Source organism: Ovis aries, chromosome 1 (genome assembly GCF_016772045.2).
Source record: "Ovis aries strain OAR_USU_Benz2616 breed Rambouillet chromosome 1, ARS-UI_Ramb_v3.0, whole genome shotgun sequence".
Lineage (NCBI taxonomy): Eukaryota > Metazoa > Chordata > Mammalia > Artiodactyla > Bovidae > Ovis > Ovis aries.
Window position 1 is genome coordinate 253904240 of NC_056054.1, and position 26240 is coordinate 253930479.

Genomic DNA, 26240 nt, shown 5'->3' on the forward strand with positions numbered 1-26240 from the left:
CACAGGTTTCTGACCCCTGATTTAAAAGCTGTTTAAAGCTAATTTGTGTCTTTAATTGGAGGATAGTTGCTTTACAGTGTTGTGTTGGTTTCTACCATACAGCAGTGTGAATCAGGCATAGATACACATATATACCCTCCCTCTTGAAACTGCCTCCCACCCACCGCCCCCAGGTTGTCACACGGCAACAGGGCTGAGCTCCCTGTGCTACACAGCAACTTCCCACTAGTTACCTGTTTTACATATGGTAACATACATGTTTCAATGCTACTGTCTGAATTCAACCCACCCTCTCCTTACCCCACTTTGTCTCAAAGCCTGGTCTCCATGTCTTCATCTCTATTCCTGCCCTGCAAATAGGTTCATCAGTACCATATTTCTAGATTCCATATATATGTACTGCTGCTGCTGCTGCTAAGTCACTTCAGTCGTGTCCGACTCTGTGTGACCCCATGGACGGCAGCCTACCAGGCTCCCCGGTCCCTGGGATTCTCCGGGCAAGAACACTGTAATGGGTTGCCATGTCCTTCTCCAATGCATGAAAGTGAAAAGTGAAAGTGAAGTCGCTCAGTTGTGTCCGACTCTTAGCAACCCCATGGACTGCAGCCTACCAGGCTCCTCCGTCCACGGGATTTTCCCGGCAAGAGTACTGGAGTGGGATGCCATTGCTTTCTCCGATATATATGTGCTAATATATGATATTTGCTTTTCTCTTTCTGATTTACTTCACTCTGTATAATAGGCTCTAGGTTCATCCACCTTAGTTCAGCTGACTCAAATCCATTCCTTTGTATGGCTGAGTAATATTCCATTGTATAGGTACCACAACTTCTTTATCTGTTCATCTTATCCCTGATTTAGACTGATATCATCTGTACTAATCTCTCAACATCCTTCTAGTATTTTTTATTTGATTCCTTCTCCCCATACAGATTTGAAATATATTTCTGGAAAAAAATACTATTCCTCTTGAGAAATTATTTTGAAATACATATTAAAATATTAATGATATATAATATTGTCAAGTAGATCTTTTCAGTGATAATCATCAATGTCAAATAAAAGCAATTCCTATGTGTCCCTTACATAAGTCTTTTAACTGAAATGTTTTGAACAACTGGAAAATTTTTGACTGTTCAAAATATTAAAAAAAAAGACTTAATTTAAAATTTATTATTCTTTAAAAAATTATTCTTAAAAACTATACTGTGGGAGTCCTGTGCTTTAAGATCTTTGTTAGCTAGCCACTCCCTTAGAATGATCTTTTTTAAAAAAAAATTGAAGTATATTTGCTGTATGTTATAGGTATATGATACAGTGATCCACAATTTTTAAAGGTTATACTCCATTTATAGTTATTATAAACTACTGGCTATATTCCCTGTGTTGCATAATATGTCCTTGTAGCTTACTTTATACCTAGTAGTTTATACCTCTTACTCCCCTAAGCCTATATTGGACCCCATCCACTCCCTGTCCCCACTGGCAACCACTAGTTTGTTCTCTATATCTGTGGGTCTGCTGCTTTTTTGTGAAAGAAACTCTTTAGCATAGCATACAAAGTCATTCGTAAGTTGGCCCCAACCTACCTCTCTGATTTTATTTGCTTTTGAACTGTGGTGTTGGAGAAGACTCTTGAGAGTCCCTTGGACTGCAAGGAGATCCAACCAGTCCATCCTAAAGGAAATCAGTCCTGAATATTCATTGGAAGGACTGATGCTGAAGCTGAGACTCCAATACTTTGGTCATCTGATGTGAAGGACTGGCTCATTGGAAAAGACCCTGATGCTGAGAAAGATTGAAGGTGGGAGGAGAAGGGGACAACAGAGGGTGAGATGGTTGGATGACATCACTGACTTGATGGACATGAGCTTGAGAAGCTCCGGGAGTTGCAGTGATGGACAGGGAAGTGGGGCGTGCTTCAGTCCATGGGGTTGCAAAGAGTTGGACATTACTGAGTGACTGAACTGAACTGAACTTTCTGTTCATTCTCTGTACACAAGAATAAAAACATGACCAGGAGATAAAAACACTGACGTTTCAGGAAATGGTTACTTCTGGAAGAGGAGAGAATACTGGGGAGGGGAACCCTTGGGATTTCAACTATATCTGAGGTGACTTTTTTTAAAATGGTGATATTAATGAAAATATTAAATAAAGATCTGAAGCAAAGCTACAGCAAAGCATTAAGATTTGATAAAGCAAAGTGGTGAGTAATAAAAAAGCTTTTTCTGTCATTCATAATACTTTTCTATTTGTTTAAGACAGGGGTTGACAAACTACAATTTGGCCCACTGCCCATTTTTTAAGACTTAGAGCTAAGAATAGTTTTACATTATTGAAAGGCTGTTTAAAAGAGAAAAAACAAAAAACAAGACTATATGACAGAAACTTGTGACCTGCAAAGACTATAATATTAACTACTCGGCCCTGTATAGAAAACATTTGCCAACTTCTGAATTTAAATATTTCATAAAAAGAAAAGATTTGAAAAATGAAGAGGTAAGGAGGCAACTGAGTCAAGGAAGGACAGTTTTGTTTTCTTACCTTAAGTATCTTCCTGAGACATTTTATATGCTTGTTTCTTTAAATTAGCTTTTCATGAATTATTTTTTCAACTTTTATGAAGAAGTCTTATCAAAGTAATAAGAATTGTAACTATGTATGGCAGTAGACGGCAACAAGACTTAACTGGGATTATTTTAGTGTATGCAAATATCAGGTTGTTGTATACCTGCAACTAATATGTCAATTATACCTCAATTAAAAAAAATGATGTACCTCTGTGGGAAAAAAGAAATCTCATCAAATTTTATTCTATGAGGTTGGAACTCACAGAAAATGAGTTCTATGAGGAACTCATTTAAAAGACCTATGGGAGAATCGTTTAATATGACTTTGATTTCAGTCAGTCCATACTTGTCAAAAAACTGGGGGGCTCATTTAGAGCCCAGTGTGTCATTTTTAGGCAGCTGTACTTAGACTGGTGGCCCACTCATGAGCTGTCAGCCAGGCACACAGGAGAGATGCTGCACGGGCTCTCTTGGCTTCAGGTTCACGTTTTCTGCTTTCTGCAGTCTGCCTCTTCTAGAAGAATTTTTTTCCCCCCCCCCCCCCCCCCCCCCCCCCGCCACCTGACAGATGATAATGCGGCAAGAAGGCTGAACAAATTTCAAAACACTATATTACAATAAGAGTTTCTGGCCATAGTAGTTGTGAAACATTGGAATATGTCATTAGAGAAGGTAGACTTTTTTTTTTTTAATGGGGAAAACAGATAACACATTTAAATATTTTGGTACACTGCTGATCACAAGAACTGTTAGATCTTATGTTATAAAATAGTAAGCACATCAGTCTTGCCTATGTACATGAAAGGATTTAAAAAAATTTTTCTAATTAGCTGACGTAGTTTCTCCCCTTCAGCATTGACCCATGTTAACGAAAGAGTATTACCATCTGTGAATCAATGAATGAAGAGACTCAGAGAGATTTCACAGTAATGCTCAGTGGACAACTGAGGATCTTTTAGACCTAAATTACTTAATACTTTAAATACGTACTGTTTTAAACTTTAGCGTCACTGGTAACTAAAAATGTGAACAGGAGAACAATAGCCACAAAAAAATATGAGGTAAAAATTATTCATCTGATGATAATATGCATTTTTTCCTGTTCTAATGAAAATATTAACGTGAAAATAATAACTTGTTTTTTAACTGGGCCATATATATGCCATCTCTAATATCCATTTAAAAAAAATTATTATATTAAAGATATACAAAATGGCATGACAAAATACTGGTGATTCATTTCCAGATTAAATATTACTGAGGCCTTGTGCATTCTTCCTCAGTTCTATCTCTCTTCCTTCTTCCGTGGGTTAATCACTGTTCTGAACACTGTACCTGATGTGTCCATGTATTTATTCATACTTTTTATACAATACAAATACCTCTAATAGTTCCTATCATTATTTTACAACTAGTTTTGTTGACTTTGCTTCATGTCTGAATTCATACATGTTGACACATATAGTGTATTCACATGGTAGAGACAGAGCTCACCAAATATTCTATGTGCTCCCACATGATTCTTAGACTTCAGGTTGGAATCACTGGGCTGTGAGCAGAAGGGAATTGTGTCAAGAGTGGGATAAGGTGGCTAAAAGCTCCATTTCTTTCTTAGCCTTCTTTAGTGAACTCCTAAGCCACATCTTCCAGATGGGGCAATGGGGCAGCTGTAGGAACATGGAACATCCATCAGTCTGGGTCCCTGCGCGAGGTCGAGCAGAGCCTCTTACCAACTGCGTTGGACATGTAAAGCGAATAAGAATCCTATTGGGCTAAGACACATATACATACCTACAAATGGGCAGATAACTTCCTTTCTGGGATTATTCAAAAGTAATGCTATCAGTAGCAGGGAATACTCAAAGCTTTCTGGAAATACGTCTACCTTGTAACTCTAGACTGACATTCATTCTCACTTGCATGATGAATGATATTTCATATACTCTAATCTTTACCTTCTTTGAAGATCTACTGCACTAACAAAACTTTCAGAGATGTGCTTATATGTTCACATACTTTTTCTGGTATGTTAGTTTGTTTCCCCAGCTAGATTTTAAGTTCTACACAGGCTTGTAGTCCACAAAGGTGTGCAGTGAAGAGTGGCTCACTGGTTGAGGATTGTGAAACTAATAATAAATAACTGTGTAAGGCACCTTGCTTGTGCTTCACCTGACTTATCTTGATCATTATTACTCCCATTATACAGATGAGGATATTCAGACCAAGTAAGCTTCCTTTGGTCACAGAGCTAGGAAGAAGATAAAGGGTGTCAGGAAGGAAACTGAAAGTAATCTGCTTAACTCTATAGAGACTTTGCTTTTTAGCTTTTTCCACCGAACTTAGTGAGACCATGCCTAGTGTAGAGTAGGAGCTTTAGTGGAACATAAAACGACTGACAAAATTGTTTTGTTTCTAAATTTTGCAAACATTAGTACATTTCTTTGGAGACTTCTTGGGACAGAAGATTGTTAGATCTTACCTTGATCACCTCTGGGGTCTGCTGAATCAAAACCACTGAGGTAGTGTCTTTGACTTTATCACCAACAGGACTTCTGCAGACTGACAAATTGGCCTGGGAGGAAGTTGTCAAGGTTTCTTGTAGAATCTGCATCATCTCTTTTTCTTGTGATAGGCTCCCTCTGCCTGATTTGCATTCAACCAATTCTTGAGCAAAATCTTCAATGCTTTCTAGAATCCGCAGTAAGAGGGCTCGATCCTCTTCCTCTATTTTGTGTCCATTGGTTTCAATAATCCTTGTTAGACAGGAAGGTGACACTTTTTCTGTGGGTGAGGAGACTTTAGATTTAGGCTCAAGATCTGGCAGCTGACCAATCAACTGACCCTGACTATTTAGAGAGTTAGAGCTTTTACCTTTAGCAAGTGGCTCTCTTAGAGAGGTCTCCATCTTCTGTGAGAAAGATTCCAAGTCCATTAACAATTTATCTATCTCTTCCTGACTGTTAGAATTCATAAAATCTCTGTGGTTTTCCTCTTCAACTTTAGGAACTTTAGATTTAAGATCTTCTTCAGGAAGACTAACAACTGATTTCTCAAATATCTTACCAATTTCATTTTGCATTGAGGCAGGACATTTTTTAAGATGAGTACCATGGTCTGATAATTCTGCTCTATCTTCATTTACCTTTATCAACTCCGGAGAGGGTCCATTTTCTGTCTTCTGTTCTTGATACAATGCTTTCTTTCCATCTGACTCTTCTTCAATATATAGGGTTTCCATGACATTACCAGATGAAACATTTTCTAAAGGATTTACAGTTAGTGACTGTGATTGAAGCTGAACATCTTTTAGAGTTCTGGGATCACTTTTCTCTAAATTATATAAGGAATTTGTGGAGTTATTTGGAATGGGTTTTATAGTGTCTGTTTTTCTAGAACTGTGCTGGTCATCTTGCAATTCTATAGTTTGAAACTGTCCAGAGTCAAGCGCCGAGAGCTGGACAACATCTTCATACTTAGGGGGCTGTTCAGTGCCAAATACTGGGGAAAATGGAGTCAGTTGTAAACTAGGCATATTACTGACCAGTTCTGTTAAATCTATAGCCTCATTATTCCCAGACTGCATGAATTCAAATGGTAGCTTTTTCAGGTAGGATGCTAACCTGGTCATTACATTCATATAGACAGTTTCAGAGCTAGAAACTGCATCATTACCGTTTCCTTCATTGATGCTACTCCCTGTCTTTTTCTTTATACACTGTTTTATGATGTCTGTGCATTTTTTCAAATCCTCGGAGCATTTTAGCAAGATGTCTAAGCACATCTTTATGTCTGTACCAGAAGAAAAATTATCTATTTTATGTTTTTCTAAAATCTGAGTAACCAGGTCTTCTTCAGAAAAGTTGTGAAGAAACACTGAAGTCAGGTTTGTATCGAGTGAGTTTCTACGGGACAAAGATTTTTCCTCAACTGAGGAACTCCGGAGTAAACCAAAGGATGGAGAGTTCCCATCATGGTTATAATGGCCACAGAGCAAGTCAAAATCAACTGACCTCCTGTTGAATGAGTCAGATTTAACTTTCCTTCCCTTTTTATAAGCGGCGTGGTTGGAGTTTTTGAGTTTTTCAAGGGAAAATTCTTTTATTTTCCCACTGGCAAAACTGATTGCTTCTCCTGCAATGTCCTTTAAATTACAGGTACTCTGAAATGTAGATCCTTTCCTGACTTTGGGTATGCCCGTGAGGGCTTGATGGGGATAGTCACCTTCAGCCGAGGAAAACCCATTTTCATGGGGTAGAAACAGAGAGTCCAGATCTGTATCTTTGAACTGAGACACAGGTATGTGTAAGAGGTCTGCACAAACACTATGATGTATCACAATGCAGTCAACTCCATGTGTGAAGGTGTGGCAGGTTCCAGTGCAATAATGTATCGCTTGCTCAAAACGCCGGTCTATCACCACACTGCTGTAGTGGTTCACAGTACTAACCACAAGTCTGTAAGTTGCTGCCATAATATCAAATCCACTGGGTAGTAGGACGTAGAATTTTCCAGAACTTGTTTCAAGTAAATTCTCCTAAATGACACTCAGCTAAAAATATATTTGACTGACAACGTTCAGTGGTTTCTTACAAAATAATGACCTTTCCCGCAAAGGGAAATCATCAAAATTTGAGGTTTGGTAACTGTCAGATACAGTAGCTGTTGCACATGCGTGCTTGTATCAGCAAGTCTAATAATTTAATAATTGTCCTTTCTAGTTTCATTTAGTAATATCATAATACTATAGGATTATTTTTAGGAATAAATTTTAAGAAGAATAAAGAATATTCTCTTTTAGTTCTTCAGCAGTTCTATGATGCAGATATTTATGGTCATAAATGTACTGTCATAAATCTCAGTTGGTAGTATAGAAGTACTGTGATAACTGAGTCCTCCAAAGGCTTAAATGATCCATTTTTTTTTTTTTTTTTGTGAATGACAGGAAAACCTATAATGAAAAAAGAAAATGATTTAAAGGAAATACAATCTCTTAATACTGACAATCTTTTATTTCCTCTTCTTTTGTATCCCACACGCAGTTAATTATCTTTTTCTTTGCCACATCACTGGTGGCTTACCTTTGATTCAAGCCTTTGTTTCATTACACCCTACACTCCTTATTACCTAAAGTAGTATTACCAGCTTTCCTGGGGACTCGGTGATAAAGAATCAGCTTGCTAATGCAGGAGATGCAGGTTTGATTCCTGAGTCGGGAAGATCCCTTGGAGGAGGAAATGGCAACCCACACCAGAATTCTTACCTGGAAAATCCCAAGAACAGAGGAGCCTGGTGGGCTACAGTCCATGGGGTCGCAAAACAGTCAGATATGACTTAGTAACTTAACTACAGTAACAGTATTACCTCAACTCTGCCTTGTTACAACTGCCTCTCAGCTGGCATTTCTAATCCCACCCTCCTTGCTTCCTAACATGACACTGACTAGCTTGGATATATAGAGCTTTCTCACCTCTTTCAGATCAAGAATTCACACTACCAATCCCTAACATGCATCATGGCAGGCCTAGCTTCTTTGACTCATTTTTCAACAACTATTCCCACCCACACATAACCTTATTTTCTGCTACTGTCCTGCATCAACAGGACAGGTTGATGTTGCTTCCATCAACCTAGGTTTCTTAAAGATGGCTGACACACAGTGCTTGTTCTTGATTGTACAACTTCCTTGACACTTGGAAATTATTCCCTTACCTTCAGCTCTTTTCTTACTCTTTCTGAGAGAGAAAAACCACCTTTATTACTGCTCTTGACCTCATCCTCTCAGACCCTGCCACATGCAGATCTCCCTCTCTTGTCATCAATGGATAGAATTTAATCATTCTCTCTTTTTTTTTAAAGGGCACTTAAATCATGTTGGAAGTTGCTGTCCAAAAAGGTTCAATCCAGTGCTGCCCAGTAGTCCTATCCATTACTGAAAGGGGGAGGTTACTCAATTCTCTATTATTGTTGAGCTTTCTATTTCTCCTTTGTTTTGCTTTCTGTATTTTGATATTCTGTTGTTAGATACGCATGTTTCTAACTGTTATATCTGCCAGATGGAGGGCCACAAACTATTATAAACTATATAACTGACCCACTTTGCTGTATAGCAGAAACTAACACAGCACTATAAACCAATTATCCTCTAATAAAAATATAATTTAAAATAATAAAAAGAGAAAAAACATTAAAAAGCAAAACAAAATAAAAAGGTTCAGTCAATGTTCTGACTTAATCAATAAATACTGAGTGCTTCCTGTGTGACAGGCCCCTGCCAAGTGCTAGAGATAGAGCAGTGAATAAAGTCCCTGTCCTGAATGAACTGACAATCTAGCAGGAAGAAGAAAAACAACATGTAAGTAAACTTGACTTAGATGGTGATATGTGCAATAGAGAAAGATGAAGCACAGCAAGGGTTTAGAAAGGATGAGAAGGTGCTGTGTTACAAAGGGCAGTCAGGGAAGACCTCGCTGAAATCTGAATGGAGAAGAGAGGGAGCAGGTTGAGGAGGTATTTGGGGTTAAATCATCTTGGGCAGAATAACCAAAAGTAAAAAGGCTCTGTAATCCCATGGCCTATACAGTCCATGGACTTCTCCAGGACAGAATACTGGAGTGGGCAGCCTTCCCCTTCTCCAGGGGATCTTAAACGCTGAATATATTTAAAAGGTAGAGCCAATATGACCTGTCAAATGATAAGAGTGTGCAACACTACTGCATCAAGAAAGGTGGACTAAGACAATGACAGGTGGGAGACGACGACAGCAGAGAAAGAGAGCATTGGTTTGACAATACCAAGAGTTGCACTGGTATGTTAACAATAAAACAGTTACCCATTTAATAACGAGAAACAGAACTTGACTGTTTTCATTTTTATTTCTTCAATCCTAGAAAATTCTGTTTATTTTTCTTATTCGTTATATTTCTTCTTTGGTAAAGTTTCTATTCAAATCCTTTGCTTATTTCTGTATTTGAGACAGTGAAATCAGATATGGTTAATAGTTAATACAATTAATTCATGAAGAACCCTTTGTTTTGTTGAATTCTCATACTGTTTAGGATATATTTCTTGGCTCTTTAGATTCAATGATTATTACTCTTTTTTAATGCCAATCCTATACTATCATAATTACTGTTGTCTAAGTTTTATTACCTGACTTTTTTTCTCATATTTTGAATTATGATTCCTTTTTATGTTCCAACATTCTTTGGAACATCTCAGAAATCCAGATGAATTTCTGCATTGTCAGGTTTTAAGAAAAATCTGATAGGAATTTGATTATAATTACAGAAAACTTATGAATTATTTTGAAGGAACACTGATATCACTATAATATTCAGATTTTCCTTCCACAAACATATAAATTGTAATTCCAACACTCCTTTCTTTCTTTCTTCCTTTCTTTGTGGTTTTTCTTCAGTGTTTCACCCCCATTCTTCTTTTCCTTCAGTGTCTCAACTTTATTGCTATGTGAATGGATCTTGAGCCATTGTGTTTTCCTCTATTGCCTTGCCTTCAAATCCAAGATGGTGGCTCATATAAAACTATAAAGCTGAATATCATGCAGGTTGGCTGAGGCTCAAGTATAAAGAAGATCCATAGTAAAGGGAGTGAGTGAAAGTCGCTCAATCGTGTCTGACTCTTTGTGACCCCATGGACTATAATTTGTGACCCCATGGGATTCTCTAGGCCAGAATACTGGAGTGGGTAGCTTTTCCCTTCTCCACGGGATCTTCCCAACCCAGGGATCGAACCCAGGTCTCCCACATTGCAGGCAGATTCTTTACCAGCTGAGCCACAAGGGAGTACCTACCCAATAATTCTTAAGTGAAAATACAAAAGTGCCCAAGAGGAATAAGTGTTATGGGGCAAAAGACTAGAATGTAGCAATGGAAGGAAATACATCTTTAAAAGATGTACATCCAGGAGACAGGGAAGAAATAGCACCAAATACAAAAAAACTATGCGCCTTTTCAGAAAACCATGATTTTGAAGAGTTTTTGGGTAAGGATAAAAGAGAAGGAAAATCAAAGGACACTATCAAGAAAGTATATTAGGATAACTGGATGAGAGCTATTAAGACTATATTATTTTTGTTTGTTTTGGCCATTCTATATGGCATGTGGGATCTTAGTTCCCTGACCAGGGATAGATCTCGTGGCCCCTGCAGTGGAAGCATGGAGTCCTAATCATTGGATCTCCAGGGAAGTCCCAGGACTGTATTTTAATATGGGTGATAAAAGTGGTCCTGAAGCAAAATACAGAATTGTTAGACAATTTAAATATCCAGATTAAACTGGATATTTAAATATTAAATTTAAACTATTAAAACAGTTGTCAGATAAATTCCTAAACTGATATAAGACTCTTTTATTTCTCTGAAATTTGAGAAACTAAAGAGAAGTCTTTCTCTAGGTTTGAAAATGAGCAAAACAACCAGTTAATAAGGTAACATGACAGAAAATACAAGAAAGTATTGTTGTGATGTTAGAATTGGAAGGAATCAAGGAAGAGAATACTGGCCAGAGTCAGATATACTGCTTTTAGCCAGTGCTGCCTAATAAAACTTCTGTATTGATGGAAACATTCCATGTCTGCCATGATATGGCTGACATCTGCCACATGTGGCTATTGAGCACTTTAAACGTGGCTACTGCAACTGAAGCACTGAATTTTGATTTTATTTAGTTAAACATTAAAAATTTTGAAATTATTTTAGACTCAAGGAAAAGTTGCAAAAATAATATATGGAGTTCCTGTGTGCCCTTCCCCCAGTGTCCTCCAATGGTAACATCCTATATCACCACATCACAAGGATCAAAAGCAGGAAACCGACAATTAACATACCTTATTTAGATTTCACCAGTTTTATATGACTCACTCCTTCCTATTCTTTACTTCCTCCCTCCCTTTTACAGTAAGTACCACTGCAATCAGGATACAGAACTACCCCTTCACTCTTCAGAACCCCTCACACTACTCTTTCATAGTCACACAGTAAACAGACCACTAAACTGTTCTGTGTCATTATGATTCTGTCATATCAAGAACATTTATATAAGGCATACAGTGTTTAAGCTTTTGATACTGGTTTCTCTCGCTGAACTCAATGACTTTGAAAGTCATTAACTTTACTGAAGATTTCAACAGTTCATCCCTTTTTATTGCTGAGTCTATTGATTGTATGGATATACCACAATTTGTTTGCCCATTCTCGTATTTAAGGATATTTATGTTGTTTACAGTTTTGGTTATTACAAATAAAGCTGCTGTTTTTGTATAAACATGGTTTTCATTCCACTATGGTAAATAACCACATTTACAAGTCTGATGGTTAGGTTGAATGTTAAGCATATTTTTAGAAGAAACTGTCAAACTATTTATCAGAGCGGCTACACCATTTTACATTCCCACCAGTAATGTATCAGAGAGATGGCTGATTCCACATCCTCTTCAACACTTGTGATTGCCAGTATTTTCTACTTTAGCCATTCTAATAGTGTGCTGTATTATCTCAATGTAGCTTTAACCTACATCTCCCTTCTAGCTAATGACGTTGAACATCTTATCCTGTGCTACTGACCAGCCCCATATGTCCCTAGAGAAGTGGTGTTTAAATGTTTTGCCTATTCTTATTAATTCCAAATAATTTCTTTGAAAGCCATATGTGGTTAGAGGCCACCATATTATACAGTATAGTCCCAGATAGTAGGAAGGCAGCTTTCAGAAATTCTGAGACTTTAAAAGAAAATATGAAGAAAAAAAGAGAAGATATAACAAAAATGAAGACTGATAGGTTTTAAAAATGACATCTGATGACCTTGTCATAAGTAATCTTACTGAGAAAGTGAAGTGGTGGGAGAAAGAGCTAAAGAACTAATTAAAAATTTAGGTCTTTGAGTTTAAGTTTTGAAGGGACATGAATATCACAGAGAGGGAACATAAAACTAAATCCCAAGGGATGGCCCTCAGCACACTCACTGTTTAATCAGGGCAACCAGGGAGGCAAGTACAACATGGATCAGGAGCACAAAGGTAGGGGTTCTCTTTTCCATTTTGCTCTCATAATTCATACATGTTCTCAGAAAAGTTAGGAAAACACTGTAATTACTCATATCACAATTCAGAAATAACCATTGTTAATATTCTTATGAGTGAACATCATGAAATTTTGTGAAAGTATGTTTTACAAAAAAGTTATTTTCTTAGGATATATTCCAAGGTGTAAAATAGTGTGTGTATATGCCTATTATTTTTAATGGTTCTAGAAACATACATCCATTTTCTGCTCTCCAGGAAAATGGCAAATTTATATTTCCAATATCAGTGTAGGAGTGGGCCCATCTTTTCATGCTCTCCTTGAGTGATACCACTCTTTAAATCTTTGCCAATTTGATTAGATGAAAAAGTGAAGTGCATGTTTCAATCTGCACGTAAACATCTATTTACCTAGTAGACATTTTGTGTTCATTCACAAAGCCTTTCTTCAAGCCCTTTTGTCCATTTTAAAAGACAGTATCTAAATCAGACCTCAAAGTCAGGAAAGGCTTCCCCAAATAAGGGAGGTATGTACCTTGAGTTCTAGATTTTGTCTAACTAATGGGAATTAGATAAGAAGGAGAGGGAGAATACTCCAGAGGGAAACATACATGTGAAGGCTCAGAGGCCTAACATGGCACAGTGAGTTCAGAACAATGACAGTTCCAGCTGATTTCACTGGGGGTGAGGTGGGATGGGGAGGGTACAGACAAGCAAGAGGGGAGGAAACCAGAGAGGAGCAGGAACTGGACCACAGACTGTCTTGTGTGCTAACCTCAGCAGTCTGAACTTTATTCTGAAAACTATGGGAAAGGAAACAAAGACTTTTAAGCTGGGAAGTAACACGATGAAGTTTATGTTTGAGAAAGACATTCCAGCAGTTGAATGAAAGTATGGAAATCAATTAGAAGGCTAATGTAATAATCCATTTAATAAGTGCTAAGACTCTAAACCAAGTAAGTAGGTGGCAGAAGTTAATAAACATGAAGGCACTGATTAAATAGTCAGTGAGAAAGAATTCACAGAAAAGGAGGAGGAGAGAGTAAAAAGGGAGGAATCTTGGGTTTCTGATTTAGGTACTAGAGGACGAATGTTATCACTTCCAACATGTTTTTTTGTTTTTGTTTCATGGGAGGTGGTCACAGAAAACATGAAGGGTTTTATTCTGAATGTGTTGTTTGAAGAGGTAACACACATGGATCATCCAAGTGGTGATGAGTGGATGAAATGTGAATGTAAAAACCTTCAGGTCAGCAGCAAGATCTGGGTGGGAGAGGCTGCTTTGAGAGGTCACTCAGAGTGTATGCATACAGTGAGAAGGGCTCTGGGTTGAGGATCGTAGACATTTATGGGTTAAAAAGAACAGAATTCTTAGGAGGGATCCTAAGAAACAACTTTCAACGATGTTGAAGGAGAAACTTTCAAAATGGACATCATCAGTGTTGGGTGCTGCTGAGATATCAAAAAAAAAAAAAAATTACCCACTGGATTTGCCAGTGTGAAGGTCACTGGTACCCTCACTAAGTGAGATTTCAAAAACCAACAAACCCCAAAGACTATGGCACAGTTCCTATGTATGCATAAGAGGTATGTATAATCAAAAATATCTGTCAATAGAAGTCCAAATGAACTAAGTAAAAAAAGTCATAAATGATAAGAAAGCATTGTATTCTAGTTTGAGATTTTTCTTTCTAAATGGCACATGAAGAGTGTGTTACAATGTTCAATTTGATGAAATATCAGCCTAAACATGTTATATCAGGGGTAGAAAGCAGAGAGGGAGGGAAATTAAGATGTGATATTTTGAATATTTACACTCATTCCTCCTCAGGTCTTTTTGCACACTGCCTGCCCACTTCCCCCAAGCCTTTCATCTTTTCTGTTCCTTCATCTCCACAATGGGCTGGAGTCTGTTTTCCTAATTTCTGTCTAAGTGGTTCATATGCACTCAAAGTGGTTCAGCGTTCATTCAACAATTCCTATTACTTCCACGTTAATTGGTGTATGACTATGTTAACAAGTACTCTCCAGTGGTTCCTGGTATTCCTTCAGTGCAAACATCCCGATGAAGTGGATTTCTTGTGAAACAAAGGTACAGAGGCAGCCAACAAGAAAAGTTAGGAGGGAGAACTGGATTTTGAGGCATGAGAGCCTTAGCAGGTGAAGATGGGATTTAACTGGTGGGGAAGATCCTCTAGAGAAGGAAATGGCAACCTACTCCAATATTCTTGCCTGGAAAATCCCATTGAGCCTGGCAGGCTATAGTCCATGGGGTTTCAAGAAGTCAGACACAACTGAGCACGCAAATGCATATAAGCAAAAAGGAATTCAACAAAGGTACAGAGATATAGCAGATATTCTACTATATAATTAAGAGAGAGGTTTGTGTGTTTGGAGAAGTAGCAGGAGTTTGGTATTGGTAAGGCTGAAAATGTACAGTACGGATTTTACAGTTTTAAGGTCTCCTTCAAATATTAAGAACAAAAATAGGAATGTAAACTCGATCTTCAAAGAACCCAAGAGACATCACTAACCCCAAATCACTGTATATGAAGACAGAAAACTGCAGCAGGATAGTAAGTGACTTAGCAGGGTAGAGGAGGAAGGGATACTAATGACAAACAAACCAATTCCCCCTGCACAACCCCAGAAGGCCCAGGTTAGGAGGTACCATGAACCACAGAAAATGAAACAGTGGAGGACGGAACACAAGGGGAGTGCTTAAGAGTTTGAAAGGAATAGAGTTCTCCCCACCCTTACTCCACAAACTCAGAAAATCATCCCTCCTTTCCTGCTAAGACAGGAATCCTATTTGTTGGTGAAAAAACCTGAACCAGAAAAACACCAACCTGAGGCCATCACACACAAAAAGGGTGGTAAAGGACTTAAAACTGAGTAAAGGTCTACTTTCTGAATAAGCCCACCAGCCTCCATCTCCCAGCTCAAGTCCAGGTCAGTCACCAAAACCAGTTTATTATCTCCAGCTCCTAGCCCCGACTATGGGTTAAATAATTCTTTTTCTGGAGATTAGAAAGCCCATCTGACCACATGATCACCTTACACAGAAGCCCACTAATTGACAAAAGATCTCTATTCCTTTCAAACTTTCAAACACTCCCGCTGTGTTCACTAATTGACAAATGCTACTCCAAAACAGAGCTTCCTCTCAGCTCTCTGAGTGCCTGCTAAGTTGTTTCAGTCATGTCTGACTCTTTGCTACCTTATGGACCCCAGCCTGCCAGGCTCCTCTGTCCATGGGATTCTCCAGGCAGGACTGGAGTGGGCTGCCATGCCCTCCTCCAGGGTATCTTCACAACTCAAGGATCAAACTCGCGCCTCTTACAACTCCTGCATTGACAGGTGAGTTCTTTACCACTAGCTCTACCTGGGAAGCTGCTCAGCTCTTAGAGTCTCACTTTTATTTTAAATCAGCTTTACTGATACATAATTTGCAGAGTAAAAATGTTCATATTAGATGTATAGTTTAAGGAGATTTAGCAAGAAACACTGTCCTAGAAGAGAGGGAAAATTTACATTGCCCTAAAACTATTTTTGTGCCCTTTCCCAATCAATTTTCCTGCCCTGCAATATTTGACAACTGCTCGTCTGAGTCCTAGCACCATAGATTTGTTCTGCCAGTTCTCGATCTTCACATGATTGAAGAGGTGTATATACGACATGTACATACATTTTCAGTCTGGCTTCTTTCATTTTGCATAATGGCTTTGAGATTCATCCATGTTACCACATGCATCAATAGAATATACCTTTTTACTGCTTAGCAGATATTCTACTATATAATTAAATATACCCAAATTCATCTTATCTATTCAGTTAATGGACATTTGGGTTCTTTCTAGTTTGGACTACTATGAATTAAAACTGCTAAGAACTTTCAAGTAAAAGTATTTTTTTGTCAATAAGCATTCATTTCTTTTGGGTAACTAACAATGGAATTAATGAGCCATGAGAAGTGTACGTTATATAAAAAACCTGTAAAATAGTTTTTCAAAGTGGTTCTGCCATTTTATGGTCTCATCTAGAGCTCTAGGGGCCCTACAACCTTCTGGATACTTGTCAGTTTCCTTAATTTTAGCCATTTTAGCAGGGGTGATGGAGAAGGACATGGCAACCTACTCCAGTGTTTTTGCCTGGAGAACCCCAGGGACAGAGGAGCCTGGTAGGAGGCCGTCTACGGGGTTGCACAGAGTCAGACAAGACTGAAGTGACTTAGCAGCAGCAGTAGCAGCAGGTGTGAAGTGGTATCCCACTGTGGTTTTAATTTGCATTTCCCTGATGACTAATGATGTTGAGCAATTTTCATATGCTTTTTTAAATATTGGGGTACAGTTGCTTTATAATGTTGTGCTAGTTTCTGCTCTACAACAAAGTGTCATATGGTTATTATTAGCAATTCATATGCATCTTTTTTTGGTGACGTTTCTATTCAAATCTTTTGGGTTGCTTTTGACTAGAGTAAAAGCTCATTTACATATTTTAGATGTAGATATTGTCTCTTGGTCTGTGGCTTTCCTATCCAGTTTCTGAGCAGTAGCTTTTGAAGAATAGGAGATTTTAATTCCAATTTTAATTCTACTAATTTTATTAATCCAATTAATCAAATTATCTTCAGTCATTAATAAATTTGTATCCTGTCTTAAGATTTCTGTCTATCTTAAGGTCATAGATGCTTTAAGGTTTCAAGTGTATGTTTAGGTCTATGATCTATTTTGAATTAATTTTCATGTATGGAATGAGGCTGAATTTCAACATTATCCTGCATCACTTGTTCAAAAGACTATCCTGTCCCCACTGAACTGTGTTGGAGCCTCTGTTGAAAAGCAAATCACAATACATATAGATTTATTTCTGGATTCTCTATTCTTTTTGCCTCTGTATATACCAATACCATTCTGTCTTAATTATTGTAGCTTTATAGTAAGCCTTAAGATAGTAATGTAAATGCACCATTTCTTCTTTTTCAGATTTGTTTTGGCTATTCTAGGTCCTCTACACTTCCATAGTGATACTGGAATCACTGTGCCTATTTTCACAAAGAAACATGCAGGGGTACTGACTGGAATTTCATTTAATCTAAATCATTGGTGACAATGGAGACCTTAACAATATCAAGTCTCCAATCATTATAATCCATGAACATAAATGTATCTCTCCATATATTTACATGCTTTTTCATTTCTCTAAGCAACATCTATAGGCCTTTCATTAAATTTACTCCCAAATATTTCATGTTTTATGATGCTAATACAAATGGTACTGTTATACTAATTTCATTTTCCACTGTGTTTGTTGTTGGTATAGAAAAATACAGTTGATTTATGTATGTTGATCTTATCACTTGCCACTTGGCGAAATTCATTTATTAAAGGATTTGGGAGGGGGTAAATTCCTTGGGATTTTTCCATATAGACTATTGTATTGTCTGAGACTAGAGAGTTTTACTTTTTCCCTTTCCAATACTTAATGCCTTACTGACTATTGCACTGGTTAGAATCTTCAGAACAATACTGAATAGAAATATGAGTTCAGAAATCCTTGCCCTGTATCTGATCTTAGGGAAAAGTACTCAGTCTTTCACCATGATGACAGCTGCAGGTTTTTTAGTAGATATCCTTTATCAGATTGAGAAAGTTCTTTTTTTAAAAAATTTAAATTTATTTTAATTGGAGGCTAATTACTTTACCATATTGTATTGGTTTTGCCATACATCGACATGAATCCGCCACGGGTGTACATGTGTTCTCCATCCTGAGCCCCCTCCCACCTCCCTCCCCATACCATCCCTCTGGGTCATCCCAGTGCACCAGCCCCAAGCATCCTGTATCCTGCATCGAACCTGGACTGGTGATTAGTTTCTTATATGATATTATACATGTTTCAATGCCATTCTCCCAAATCATCCCACCTCTCCCTCTCCCACAGAGTCCAAAAGACTATTCTATACATCTGTGTTTCTTTTGCTGTCTCGCATACAGGGTTATCGTTGCCATCTTTCTAAATTCCATATATATGTGTTAGTATACTGTATTGGTGTTCTTCTTTCTGGCTTACTTCACTCTGTATAATAGACTCCAGTTTCATCCACCTCATTAGAACTGATTCAAATGTATTCTTTTTAATGGCTGAGTAATACTCCATTGTGTATATGTACCCAGGGATGCAAGGATTCTTCAATATTTGCAAATCAATCAATGTAATTCACCACATTAACAAATTGAAAAATAAAAGCCATATAATTATCTCAATAGATGCAGAGAAAGCCTTTGACAAAATTCAACATCCATTTATGATAAAAACTCTCCAGAAAGCAGGAATAGAAGGAAGATACCGCAACAGAATAAAAGCTATATATGACAAACCCACAGCAAACATTATTCTCAATGGAGAAAGTTCTATTTCTAGTTTGTTGAGATTTTTTAAAAATCTCATGAGGTGGTTCAGTTCTGTTAAATATCTATTCTGAACCTGTTGAGATGGTCACATAATTTTTACCCTTTATTTAGCTAATGTGATGGAAGAAGGGTGAGAAAACTGAAATTCAGCTTCAGGCATGGGCTGTTTTCGTAGGGCATCCAGAAGACATACTTCCCATTCAGATGAATATACATGGCAGTAAAGAGACAGGAGTTGAAAATAAAAACTTGGGAGTAAGTGTCAGATAAAGGTTTTAAAGCCAAAAGAGTGGACAAGACTGATCTGCACAGAATGAGAAATGAGACAAAGACAAAACTCTGAGGAAGGCTGATATGTACAGGGTGAAGAGAAGGATGCAAGGAAGGAGACAGAGAATGCATTTTCAAAAGGCAGGAAGAGAACCAGCCAAATGTGACATGGAAGTCAAGGGAGGAAAGTGCTACATTCTTCCAACATTCTGAATTCCAAAGAGCTTGTGTACCAATAAACATTAAAACTATACTTTTCTTTTGTACATGTTTCTCCCTAATTTCATGTAGAAATTTGAGGAGTTAATAAAACCTTAAACAGCATACATATAATGATGGAAAATAGAGAATGATGTTACACAAATTTTTATGTTGCTATTTGTGTGTTCTATTTCAGGAAACACCTGGAGCAGAGAGTATGAGGTAAAGAACTTCCACCACTTATCTCAGCTGATGAAAGGGTTCAAGAAGAAAATGATCTGCATAAATCATAGACACAAGGGATGACTGTTTGAATATCTGTGTTATTTAAATAGGACATTCTGGAGACTAGATAAGGAAAAATTATAGAAAAGTGCCTAAAACTTTTTTTTTTTAACACAGTACATAAGGTGTGATGATTCAGAAGGAATGAGTCATTTAGAGATAATAAGATAATCTGCCTGGAAAACACCGGCACTCTGTAGTGGATGACTCAGTATGGAAACTGATCCCAAGAGAACAATTTAGAGGGATACAAAAACATATACTACAGAGCTACTTGTAGGATAAAAAAAGGAGACCTGGAATATTTTATCTGTTGTGTTCACTTCAAAATTGTTGAGAAAATAAATTAAGAAATCTCATAGAAGGCAATAGTTTTCTGATGCTCAAAGAAATTATATATATGAACATGAAAGAACAATTAATGTTCTAGGTTTAACGCTGATGTCTTAATGAGACTAGAAGTAAAATAAGAACATCTCAGCAGCAGGCCTAATTTGAGCATACAGGAACTAGGAAGTGCTTAAAGACTTACTTTTTTCTTTACTTCAGTGGAGAAGGAGGAAATGTGGCTGAGGGAAAAAGCACCAGGTGGGCAGGCAGGAGTTTCTCGTCCAAGCTTCTACTTCTGCACTGACAAGCTCAGTAAGATGGCCCTCACTGGGATTCGCCTTCTCTTCTGGAAAAATAGGACAAGAGATGGTTCTGGGGTCTAGGGAACACAAGAAAAACAAAACATTCTTTCTTGCTTTGAATTACAAAAAAGCAACATTTTACCTAAAAACTATTTTTTATTTTTTTGATATGGGAAGCACAATAAAGTGGCTATTAATTTTTTAAAAATATTTATTTATTAGGCTGTGCTGGGCTTTAGCTGAGGCACACAAGAGCTTTAGTTGTGGCATGTGAACTCTTGGTTGTAGCATGTGGGACCTAGTTCCCTAACCAGGGATCAAACCTGGGACCCTTGCATTAGGAGTATGGAGTCTCAGCCACTGGACCACCAGGGAAGTCCACGAACTGGCTATTAATTTTTAATGCATGTAATTTGCAAAACTACTGATTTCTGAGTATTGGCTCTAAGTGGCAAATAATGAAGGTAAACTTCGTGCATGCGTGCATGCTCACTCAGTCAGTCACATCTGACTTTGCAACCCCATGGATTGTAACCTACCAGCCTCTTCTGCTCATGTGATTTGCCAGACAAGAATACTGGAGTGGGTTGCCATTTCCTTCTCCAGGGAATCTTCCCGACCCAGGGATCAAACTGGAATCTCCTGCATCTCTTGCATTGGTAGGTGGACTCTTTACCTTTGAGCTACCTGGGAAGTTTGGTGGTTAAACTTTGACCATTTTATAATTAAAAAATTCTCTATAATACATTTCAAAACATCAACAATAGCTATCTCCATCGCTGGTAGTACTTTAAGTTATTCTGATTCATATATTTCCCTTTTCTAAGGCTTTTCTTATTTTGGAGCAGATTATATAAAGATAAAATCACATTCTGTAGATGAAAATCATTTGGGTGATTTAGAAGAACATATATACAACCCAGCTTAATAAACATTTGATGCTACTACAAGCCAGGTACTCTTCAAGACAAGTAAACTACAAATCCTATAATTTTGCCTCAAGCGAGCTTATAGTGTAAGTAGGCAGAGAAAAGAATATTTTTTATATCAAGGAATGCACCCCAGAGAGCAGGACTGCCAAGCCCAGTTTGGAATAGATCAGAAGCAGTGGCTGCTGAAAGAAAGGGAAGATGCCCTGTGGATAAAGAGGGCCAGACAGGAGGAGGTGGCCTGGGAGATATGAGGAGCTCCTGGGAGTTTGGTGTTATTTCAATGTCAAGTGTGAAGAGAGGCTTCTAGGTGCTACCACTAAAGGGGTGGGGAAGAGGCAACAGCATCAGAGAATCCCCGAGCGGCTTCACTGGGGGTGGGAGGACTCAGTCAGGTTTACACTGTGGGCATATCACTGTGTAGCGCTGCGGAGGACAGAGCTGGGGAGGCAAGACCAAAGCCAGGCAGAGCAGGCAGAAGGGCTCTGCAGAGAGATTTCAGAAGAGAATCAGTGAGGCTGCAAATGAAGGCAGCTCAAAGGCTTATGTGACTCCCTGTGATCACGAATCTATGAGTACAATCTGAATGTAAGTTATCTTTATTTCCTTTTTAAAATTTCTTTCTTTCTTTTTGGTGCTGGGTCTCTGTTGCTGTGTGGACTTTTCTCTAGGTGTGGGGAGCAGGAGCTACTCACTCTTGTGGCTTCTCTTGCTTCGGAGCCTCACATAGGCTCAGTAGTTGTGGCTCCCAGGCTCTAGAGCAGAGGCTCAAAAGTTGTGGTGCACGGGCTTAGTTGCTCCACAGCATGTGGGATCTCTCCCGATTAGGGATTGAACCTGCTTCTCCTGCACTGGCAGGCAGATTCTTTACCACTGAGTCACAAGGGAAATCCATAAGTTATCTTTAAATCCTGTTCTTTTCTGTATCCCTGTGCAAGTACAAATTCTGGCCAAAGCTGACAACAGATCCTACATTCAGTTTTATTAGGTAATTATGGATCTTTAAAAAGAAAAAAGGACTGTTTATTAATGTATACTAAGTACCCCAAATGTTTAGGGTATCACAGAAAATAAGCAAAGCTCCTGACTATAGGAACTGACAAAATAAATGAGGCAAAAAAAGAATAAATCAATCCATTCAACTGGGGTGTACAGGGATATACTGGGGGGCACTTCTGGGCCTTGATGGAAATCACATTCTAGTGACAGTTCCTTTTAGAACATAATTTTTACACCCACCTTTCTTTTTCTGACAAGTTTATTGCAGTACAAGTGAGCAGAGAAGCTCTCCAGAGGCAAGTGGGCAATTCTAGGTGATGACCAGGAACCTGGAATAAAATAAATAGAAGCCTGAGTCAGGGGAAAACTTGCTTGAATGGGATGATAACAGACCAGAGAAAAATCCCCAAAGATGGCATGGATGGCAGTAGCTGAGGAGGAGTCTGGAACTGCTTTGAACATGGCTTGGATTTGACAGATTGAAGTTAAATAACTGCTTATTTCTTAAACAACAGTTTTAATCTTTGTAAGAGTAATGACTGAGAAATAAGACATGACTACTGGAAAAAAAAAAAAAAGAGAGAGAAAGAGAAAATACAAAGAGGAAAATAAAGATCATACCCAGAGACAGTATCAATATGAAGATTTTCTCTTTTTGACTTTCAACACACACATAAACATACACATAAATAGACATGTGGAATTTTGCAAATATTTATCAATTTTTAAAACAAAAGTGAGACAATTATAGTTTATTATCTGCCTTTTCCACTTAAGATAGGAAAACACCTTTTCATGAAAATGAAAATCAATGGCATATATCCTAGATACAATCTGTGGACATACCAAATTTACTTGTTCAGCTCTTTACTAAGGCACATTAAAGCTCTATGATAAGAAAGGTGCATAAAGGAAGCAAGCAGCAAGCAAATAATAAAACCGACTTCAGCTGTGGCAGTATTTTCAATATTTTAAAGGTGGAAAGAGGTAAGACATGGAAGCTCATGAGATTTTAGTGTTCCAGACACAAGATGAATAATGTCTGATTCTGGAATTCTTTGTGGATGAAGAATTTCCAAAAGGGAAGCTAGAAAAAAAAAGAAAAGACTACAGCCCAACACACACTAAAAATGAAGTAATTTCAAATCTTCACATCTGCAGAACAGATAGAATGTCAAAGACAGCACCCAGACAACCAAAAGCAGTGGGTGGACTGCCAGGGAAAACCAAGTGCCATTCTGGTGACCATCCATAACTGCGGCTTTCCCAGGAAGTGACACACTGTGCTCTAACACAAAGCACACTGACGCTTTCTCATAAGACGCTAGGCCACCTTAAGACTTCATGGACCCTCTTCAGGCCTCACTTCCTCCAGCGCTTGGCTGGGCTCTGTGAATTACAAACTGAGCTCGTCAGAGTTCCCTTGGAAGCTGCCAATACTAGCCATTTCCCACTGCAATTAGAATAGCTCTGCTGTTATCTGCTTTACTAGGTTGGCCAAAAAGTTCCTTCTGTTTTTTAATAAAAATAAAAACCACATTTTTCATTTTCACCAAGAACTTCATTGAACAATGTATTCACTGTTTTGTGCCACTATCTTCTGCCATTTTTCAGGCAACTTCATAATTCCATCTTCGCAAAACTTTTTCTCTTTTTGAGCAAAGAACTGTTCCAGGTGCTTTTTAGTCTTTTAGGGAATTGATATTTTCCCATTAAGAGAATTTTTTAAAGACCGAAATAAATGGAATGCAATATCTGATGAATATGGTGGATGAATCAGAATTTTCCAGTGAAGCTGTAACAGTTTTTGCCTGGTCATCAAAGAAACACGCAGTCTTGCTTATCCTGATGAAAGATTATTAGCTTCTATTCACAAATTTTGGACACTTATGATCAACTGCTGCTTTCCGTTGGTCTAACTAGGAACAGTACCTGCTGGAATTAACCATTTGGTTTTCTGGAAGGAGCTCATAACAGAGGACTCCCTTCCAATCCCACCATATGCACAACATCACCTTCTTTGGATAAAGACTGGCCTTTGGTGTGGTTGATGGTGGTTCATTTCGCTTGCCCCATGATCTTTTCTGTTCCACATTATTGTACAGTATTTACTTTTCATCACCTATCACAATTTGTCTTAAAAAACAGAATGTTTTGGTTATGTTTCAGTAGAGAATCACATGTGTAAATATGGTTAAGAAGTTCTTTTTCGATTAACTTATGTGGAATCCAAAGATCAGAGCAATTTAACATAACCAAGCTGGTGTAAATGACTTTCAAATGTTTACTGATTTGGATATTTTGACTAAGTTGGCTATCTCCCTTAGTGTAGTGTTGACTGTTCTTAATTAATGTCTCAGTTTGATCGCTATCAACTTCAACTGTTCTACCATAAAGCATCATCCAGCAAAGAATCTCTAGCATGTAACTTTGCAAACCACTTTTGACATGTTCAGGCTTCCCTCATAGCTCAGTTGGTAAAGAATCCACCTGCAATGAGGAGACCCCAGTTCGATTCCTAGGTTGAGAAGATCTACTGGAGAAGGGATAGCCTACACACTCCAGTATTCTTTGGCTTTCCTTGTGGCTCAGCTGGTAAAGAATCCACCTGCAATGCAGGAGACCTGGGTTCAATCCCTGGGGTGGGAAGATCCCCTGGAGAAGGGAAAGGCTACCCACTCCAGTATTCTGGCCTGGAAAATTCCATGGACTGTATAGTGCATGGGGTCTCAAAGAGTCAGACACAACTGAGCGACTTTCACTTTCACTTTTCACTTGACATGTTCCATCAGTCACAGCACCTTCTCTATACACTGCAACAATCTTTCCTTACATTTCAGTTGCGTTTTTACTTTTCTTGAAATAATAAAGCATAATATGCTGAAAATACTGCTTCTTTTCTTCCATTTTCAATATTAAAATGGCTACACAAAAATTCACCTATTTTGGTAAATTTTCTAAAAAATGTGTGCTGATATGACAGCTGTAACAATACAACCTAACAAAACTGTGTTGAATGAAGTTAAATACACTAAGCCCTATTAAAGCCATCTTATAGAAAAAAACTGAATGAACTCTTTGGCCAACCCAATATATACTGGATGGATCTCTAAAAAATTTTTTTTTGAAAAATACAAATAGCTCAAAATTATTTTTAAAAATCATGTGATTAAAAAAATAACATTCACCATTCAGATTGTTAATCACAAAGGTAAAAATGTAAATTTATAATGAAGGGATCTGAAAATCACCACCATAACACCTTAGTTAAACTTAGAATCACTAATGGTGGGGTAATCAGATAATTTGTACCTCCCAATTGGATGCAATATGAAGCCTGAATATCATGCATGGACTTTCCTTGCCAAGAATATTTAGCTTTAATCAAACTTTCAGATTTAACATTCAATTATAGGAAATATAGGCAATAGAGAAATAAGTTTTAAACCACCATAGGTAAACAAAGAAGTTCATGATATGGCTCATTCTGTAAGACAACTGGCCAGGTCTCTTCAATAAGTCAGTATCATGAGGGAAAAAGCAAATGTGTGGAGCTTGGTTGTGGGGAAGGGGGCATGATAGAAAGAATATCAACTATAAAGGCTCTGAGGTGGGAACATGTCTTAATATTTTAGCAAGGTGAGAATGCCAGTGTGACTAGACTTTGACTTTTACTGAGTGAGATAGGAAGCTACTAAGGAATTTTAAGGAGAGAAATTACGTGGTCTGACTTACTTTTAAAACAAGATCATTTTAGTTGCTCTTATGGGAACAGACTACAGGGGACAAGGGTAGAAGTAGGGAGACCAAAAAAGGGGGCCAAATTTGCCTAGAATATTCCAGGCAAAAGATGATGTTGGCTTGAACCAAGTGACAGTAGAGGAAAGGTGAAAAGTCAGATCC

At 38.0% G+C, this 26240-nt stretch overlaps 1 protein-coding gene across 4 annotated transcripts in view; it reads right to left on the minus strand.

Annotated features, from left to right (window-relative positions):
• Positions 1-26240, minus strand: part of PPP2R3A (protein phosphatase 2 regulatory subunit B''alpha) — a 239025-nt gene that overhangs the window by 169128 nt on the left and 43657 nt on the right. The window contains exons 2-4 of one of the 4 annotated variants that reach the window (XM_015092650.3): positions 22578-22666; positions 20310-20453; positions 5053-7521 (exon numbers count right to left, since the gene is read on the minus strand). In XM_015092650.3, the coding sequence (XP_014948136.1) occupies positions 5053-7044 (1992 nt within the window). In that variant the 5' untranslated portion in view covers positions 7045-7521; positions 20310-20453; positions 22578-22666. Of the gene's footprint in view, positions 1-5052; positions 7522-20309; positions 20487-22577; positions 22667-26240 lie in introns of all 4 variants that reach the window. The other 3 variants (XM_015092651.3, XM_042236740.1, XM_060395536.1) reach the window with 3 other exon arrangements.